Genomic DNA, 7,563 nt, shown 5'->3' on the forward strand with positions numbered 1-7,563 from the left:
CAATAAATCCCTGTTGTGACAGTAAAATCTGCCCAACACAAGAAGCTCTCAGCCCGCATCTGTTGGCTCAGCTGTTGGACAGGACAAGCTAAAAAAAAAAGATGAAATATAAAGCTCTGAATATATTAAGAATAAATGAAATATCCGATCCTGATCGTACAAAGGTGTCCGATTCCGATCGAGTCCCCAATCACATGAATGGCCCAGATTTCCGATCAAGTGATCGGATCGGGACATCCGTACTGGTAAGTAACATATATGGTCCAACAGTAGGGCGTTGGACTCCTGATCGGAAGATTGCTGGTTTGATTCCCGCCCACGTGTGGAAGTGTCCTTGGGCAAGACGCTGAACCCCACATTGCCTCTGGTGGAAGGTTAGTGTCTGTGTTCTGCAGCGGAGCCACCACCAGTTGGTGAATGGGTCTGTGATTGTGAAGCAGCCACGTGCACACATAGGGCCAAGCCTTTGCTTGAGCACCTGCCCTTCTTGCCTCGTATTAAAAAGTGTCCTTGTGCCCTGTTTTTTTTTTTTTTTTTTTTTTTAATTAATTTATTTTATTTCATTATATTTGAACCCCAACTCAAAAGTATGTTAGCTTTAGGGAAATCAACGTTTTGCCAGCTTTTCTGCTGTGGTTTGATCTAAAGTTTATACAACCAAAGTTCAGACTGAGCAGCCCTCACAGGATCCAGGAGTCTTCCAATAGTTACAGCTCTCACTGCTGTCACAAGCAGGATCAGTATTTTGTATCAGTATAAAAATCAATTTGCAAGAACAACAAGCTGGGTGGTTTTTTGCAACAGTAAAATCTTCTGTTATAAGTCTGCATCATTCTGCACCTATATTCACTGTGGTAAACAAAAGCTTTGTTACACCAACTGCACCACTTGCAAGACGTTGCACTCTACATATCACACTTTTTCAGTGCAACAAGTCAGATCCTTGAGGTTTCGGTTTCACTCAAAGGGGCAAAGAGACGAAGGCATTGCATGCATAGGAACGGGCAGAGTAATAATCGGCTCTTCATCTCCTTCAAATACCCCTTCAGACAGCACATGCAGCATCAACTAAGATCTCATGAGGGCCGGCTCTAATCTTTTAACATTTAGTCTCATGGTCTCAAGAAAACACGCCTTACTCCTTCAGTTCTTGCGTATACGGTCATATTTATTTTTAACCCACAGTAAATTGTAAAAAAAAAACATAATGAATGGCACGAAAATTTTTTTCCAGCTTGGGTGTTAGTTGAGAAGAACCACACAGAACCTCTACCTCTTCATGCATTCATTACACAGACCGGGGGAGAAATCCCATTTGACACCCCCTTTTGAGGTTTACAAGAGAGACATGGAGGTCTACACACCAAATTGTAGGACTAGAACCTTTTTTCACACACAAGACTTCACTCTGGCATAAGAAAATGCAGAAACAAGTCCCACGTAGCTTCAGAAGTTTCACGTCATGCTAAAGCCCCACCCATTTTTGAATTATCTGTGATGCTAGCATTATTTTACCACTCAGTCTTTGGTCCCCTTCAGTCCTGCAAACCCTCAGCTGGGTGTCGGCATTGCTGAGGTTGCGTCTTGAGCCAGTGGCTTAAAACAAGAAAGTTCTGGACCACAAGCGCGCGCCTCAGGAGCAGAAAAATCCTCCACCTCCACAGAGAGAGGTCTGTGGAGAAACTGAACTGTTGATGTGGAAGTTAGCCCCTCTAGTCTCCCATCAACCCTTTGTTTACACTTTCTCCCACTCACTTATAGCACTTCACAAGCCCAAGGTGATATTAGCGTAGTGAAAAACGGCGAGAAATATCAGCGCTATCCATTTGAGGTAGATTTAAGTTCAGACAAACTCAAATGTTCATGGATCTATTTGTCTGTCAGGTGATGCTTCAGAGCAGAGACTTTGGCCCACTCACTGCACTTGTTGCGTTTTTCTTCTTCAAGTCAACAAAAAACTTCTGGACCAATTGACTGAACTCCCACAAACCATCCAGCACCGTATGGGGAATGTGACTTATGTCCAGTGTGTTAATGCTATACAGCAAAATTACATTTAGTTGGGGATACATTGAAATAATAAACATACCAATGTTGGGGTGTTTAAGTAAGCGGCAGATACGGGCTTCCCGTTCCAGCTTCTGGTGATCTGTGAAAGACAGAAGACAAAAAAAGAAAAGAAGTTTATCAACATGCACAAAAAGCAATAGATAGCTAGTGCTTTTCTCCAGATGCAAACTGCTGAGAACTACAACTAACAGTCATGACTCTGACTGTGGCACTGACACAGTCTTGTCTTTTATTCCAACCAATGCTGGGGGTAACGGATTACAAAGTAACAAATTAATGTATTTCATAACTTTTGTCAGTAACGGAAGAACGCATAGAATTACAGTTCAAATTTCTGTAATAAATGAAAGTTACTGGACATCAGAAACCCTGGTTATTCTGTTACTTAGGTTTTGAAGGCTCTGACATTTTCTGTTAAATGAAATGAGAGGGAGAAAAAAAAGTAACCGGGCATTCACACTCAGATGCACGATAAAGTCCAGACATGCTCTGATTGTTGTAATCAGCTTACGTTCCAAATGCAACGAAAGACTGAGATGCTGTGAGGAGACTTCTCATCTCAGAGTGTCGGACTTCTGGAGGTGAAGGTGAGCAGCAGAGACCCGCCCTGCCCCGCCCACGAGATCCTGCCTCCTTCCCGTGAGCCGTCTTATATAGCAGATGTTTTTTACCCCTTTCTTACTTTATTTCTAACACTGACCTGCACGTGATCGGTCAATATGAGTTTGTGCCATTAATGGTTTGTGCTGATCAGAAAGGGGAAGGGCCATGGTTCATGACACCCGCACTAGCACAGGGAGCATGTGTGCACGAGGGAGAGACAGATGCTGCAATAAGTTGTTTTACTTTCACTTTTTTTTTAAGCAGATAATGTATTAAGTCAAAATTTCAATTGTAATTAATAAACATGTTACGTTTATTACTTTTACATTTGATCTGAAGTTAATAAATGCATGTCTATAAAATAAACATTCATAAATTAAAAGAAATGATGTTAATTCATTTTGTAAACAATTTTATATTGTTGATTACAACAAATGAATTAAAGCAACAAAACAACCCTAAGAGCTGCTTGGAAGCTGAAAGAGGATGTAAAGAAAGTGTTGTCCAGGTCTAAGGTGAAGAAAGCACCTGGACCTGATGGTGTTCCTCCTCGGGTTCACAGCAACTTGCTCCTGTTCTTACTCACCTGTTCAGCATGTCACTGAGTTCATGCACCATCCCACATAGTTTGAAGGAGTCACTTATAATTCTAGTGCTGTGGAGCAGCAAAGAAGATGGTGGAATAAAAGTTTTTCTACAGACAATTCTCGCTGCCCCCATAAAATGTAGTTATTTCTATTCTTTATGATAATGCCAACTCATGTGCGATAATTTATTAGAAGAAAATTCAACCAGACCAGAAAACTCAACAATATGGCCAGAGAAGTCAACATCAACAAAAAGTTCCCAAAGACACGGAGGGAAGCATGGCGACGGAGGATCCACAGACGGGTGTAGCAGCAGAAATAACCACCATTAAGGCATTATTGCAGGGGGTGAGCTAAAGTTGGGGATGGATGCCGCCCAGACAACGGTGGAAAAGCTGGGGTCCCGCATGGCAAATCCAGAGGCCCGCATTTCAGTTCTGGAAGATGAGGGCCAAAAGAACGCCGGCATGTCGGAGGCCATAGCCGCAACCGTAAATCAGCTTCAGCAGAAAGTGGCTTATCTGGGGGACGCGGGACGATGCAACAATGTTCACATAGTCTGTGTGGAGGAAGGGGCTGAAGGCAATGATTTGAACACATTCGTAAGGAAATGTATTTCTCAAATTCTCAATATGGATGCCACGAAGGACTTTGAAATAGAGTCGGCACTAGACTCAGTGGGAACCGCCATGTCATCATACAGTTTGTGAAGCTCAGAGACCGAGAGAGGGTTCTCCAAGCACCTTGGGCATGGGAGGCGGGATCATGTTCTTCCAGGATCTCTTACAAGACGTCATCCAGCGGCAGTGGTTGTGGATAACATCAGACACAGCTTCACTTCACCTGAGGCGGCAGAGGCGTTCCTCGAGGCAGAGGGATGACGTGGCGCTTAATGGGAGATATACTCTCTATTCAGCAGGCATCTGAGATGGATAAAAATACCTTTCGACTAGTGTTATCATGGATGAGAGGATTTTTTCTTCCCTGAGGGGGATGGATGGATTAAAATATCGAAGGTGTATATACACTGCTCACAAAAATTAAAGGAGCACTTTAAAGAAACACATTCAGACTCGTTGTTGGTGATGCGTCCAACCACAGCTGTGTCATCTGCAAACTTCACAATCAAACAACTTGGGTGACTTGCTGTACAGTTGTGGGACAGAAGGGTGAACAGGAGGGGGCTCAGCACACAACCCTGGGGGGAGCCTGTGCTCAGGGTGATGAAGGAGGAGGAGATGTTGTCGATCTTCACCGACTGCGGTCTGTCTGTCAGGAAGTCCAGGACCCAGTTTCAAGTGTGTGCAGTTTTTGGATGAGGCTCTGTGGGATGATTGTGTTGAGGCCAGATGTGAAGTCCAAGAAGAGCAGGCGAACAAGTTCGTACACTCAACAAAAATATAAATGCTAATGTTAATCAGGCTGCACAGTGGCGCAGTGGTTAGCGCTCTTGCCTCACAGCAAGAAGGCCCCGGTTCAGATCCCGGCTGGGGGATCTGAAAAACATCAACTGGGACCTTTCTGTGTGGAGTTTGCATGTTCTCCCCGTGCATGCATGGGTTTTCACCGGGGACTCCGGCTTCCTCCCACCGTCCATAAACATGCCTCATAGGTTAATTGGTGACTCTAAATTGCCCCTAGGTGTAAATGTGAGAGTGGATGGGTGTGTGATTGAGGCCCTGCGACAGACTGGCGACCTGTCCAGGGTGTACCCCGCCTTCGCCCTTCAGAAGCCGGGTACCCCCGCGACCCCGAAAGGCAAAAAGCGGTCAAGAAAATGAATGAATGAATGAATGTAAATCACTTTATCAGATATCTAAAATCTGCAGTACCGGTGGTCAAATGCCAGCTTGGGTGTTAGTTGAGAAGAACCACACAGAACCTCTACCTCTTCATGCATTCATTACACAGACCGGGGGAGAAATCCCATTTGACACCCCCTTTTGAGGTTTACAAGAGAGACATGGAGGTCTACACACCAAATTGTAGGACTAGAACCTTTTTTCACACACAAGACTTCACTCTGGCATAAGAAAATGCAGAAAGTGGGTAAAAAGGTGCTGCACTGCCACACATGGATTAAATTAGGGTTGGTGGATATCGAAGATGCCTTGGAGGGAGACAAATTAATTTCATTCGAATGAACGAATGAATGAAATTGTTTATTTCAAGCCAACAGGAATAATACATGAAATAACATATCACATTGAATTACAACTAGATCACTTGAAAGGGAGTGGAAGGAAGCGAATTTATATAATCCCACCCCGACTCGACCATACCATTTTCTCTACATGAATTATCGATATCCGGTTCAGGACTCAATATCAAATATTTATACTCTACAATCATATATTCAGGTAATAAGGATCATTAATATCACTGATGTAATCAAATTTCAAAACATCCACAGGCAATCATTTAGATATATCGAAAACAATAATCTAAATATTCTTATTTTAAAAAGATTGTATTTATCAAAGAATTATTTAAATAATACAAAAAGTAAGAATCATCTTCATTTTTTAACGCTAAAAAAGTTTAAAAAATGTCTAATTAAAAAGGACAATTTGTGCCGTTTGTGTTAATCAAAAATTATTGTGGTAATACAAAAAGTACCAGGTAAAAAACTAATTTGTTAATGCAAAAAAAAATTCATAATATTCTTATTAAAAAAAGACAATTTCTGCAGATTGTTTTAATCAAAGAATAAATATGATAATGCAAAAATAAATTATTTGAAAAGAAAAAGGATCAGGAATTTGAGCAGAATCAGTGCTACGTCACGGTTTAGGAGCAGTTTAAGGCCACATAATCGTTCCTCATTGTTATGAATGAGAAACTGTGAATGTCTTATTTCAAGGGAATTGTACTTGAGTTCTGCAGCTCAGAATCACGTCAAAGTTCACATTCAGGGGTTCACATTTCACATTTGCTTCAATAAAAGGTTCAAACATGTGTAATCCCACAGTTCTCAAAGTCGTTTATGGATTTTATTTCCAGAGACTTCATCTGGTCCAGTGGTCCGAGTGGTTTGACAAAGACTCTGGAGTTCTGGATCCATGTTGAATGGATCTGTTTCCTTTTGCGTAGGATTCTTGCGTGCTTCGCCAGATCTGGATAGATAATCGTTAAGATACCCAGTCGAACCCTTCAGGTGTTTGCATTGTTTCATCTGAGCTATCTTGTGCTTTCAATTCACAAACCTGATCAGGATCACTGGTTTATCCGTATTTGATAATCTCAAGCAGTTTAAGTCAGTCTGTCTTGTTTATAAAGTTTTACATGGTTCACCCCCCCCACCATTAAATGAATTCATTAAGCAGAAATAACTCAGAGGCTCCTCCAGAATAACTCGAGCTGTTGTTAGAGGTGACTGTGAGGTCCCATTTAGACGAACCTCCTTCTCACAAAATGTATTTTCTTTCCAGGGCTCAACCTTCTGGAATAGTTTACCAATAATAATAAGAGAAAGTGAAAATTTTGTCATTTTTAAAAAACAGCTGAAACTGTGGCTTTTGCCGTCTCAAATCTGCAATCACAAATGACCAGAAATGGGAAAACTATTACAAAGCAAGCTCCGATTTAAAAAAAAATGATATTGATAGACCTCAACAGTAATTAGAGGTCCAAGGAAATGAACCCCGTATTTTGTGTTTTAGGAATAGAGGTGAAGGAACAAAGATTAACAACTCAGCAAATGCTTTGGTCTAGGCTGGCCTGCTCCACAGGGTGCAAAATTACACTTAGACACTGGAAAGCTAACAATACAACCACCTTTTAGGGAATAGTGGAGAGAAAAGACAAAAATAGCTAATTATGAGCAGTCTATATTTAATGTGGTCATGAGGGCCAGGGTCTCATTGTGCCTGTCCAAAGCCCGGGTAAATACAGAGGGTTGTGTCAGGAAGGGCATCCGACGTAAAATCTTGCCAAATCAAATATGCGAATCAGACCAACGAAATCCATACCGGATTGGTCGAGGCCCGGGTTAACAACGACCGCCATCGGTGCTGTTCACCGTCAGGGTGCAGGTGGAAATTGGACTACTGTTGGTGGAAGAAGGAGAGGAGGAAGCCAGGTTGGTAGGAAGAGAGAGAAGAGGAAAGTCACTAGTGTTGGGCTGAGGGTTGGGACTTTGAATGTTGGAACTATCACAGGAAAGGGTAGAGAGTTGGCTGACATGATGCAGAGGAGAAAGGTAGACATACTGTGTCCAGGAGACCAGGTGTAAAGGTAGCAAGGCTAGAAGCTTAGGAGCAGGGTTCAAGTTGTTCTATCATGGTGGAGATGGGAAGAGAAA

General features: G+C 42.2%; 1 protein-coding gene across 9 annotated transcripts in view; it reads right to left on the minus strand.

Annotated features, from left to right (window-relative positions):
* The window catches only part of camk2d1 (calcium/calmodulin-dependent protein kinase (CaM kinase) II delta 1), a 166,047-nt gene that overhangs the window by 88,462 nt on the left and 70,022 nt on the right, over positions 1-7,563 (minus strand). For all 9 annotated transcript variants that reach the window (XM_024288810.2, XM_024288815.2, XM_024288813.2 and 6 more), the window contains exon 3: positions 2,090-2,149. In XM_024288810.2, the coding sequence (XP_024144578.1) occupies positions 2,090-2,149 (60 nt within the window). The remainder of the gene's footprint in view (positions 1-2,089; positions 2,150-7,563) is intronic.

Source organism: Oryzias melastigma, linkage group LG18 (assembly GCF_002922805.2).
Source record: "Oryzias melastigma strain HK-1 linkage group LG18, ASM292280v2, whole genome shotgun sequence".
NCBI classification, from domain to species: domain Eukaryota; kingdom Metazoa; phylum Chordata; class Actinopteri; order Beloniformes; family Adrianichthyidae; genus Oryzias; species Oryzias melastigma.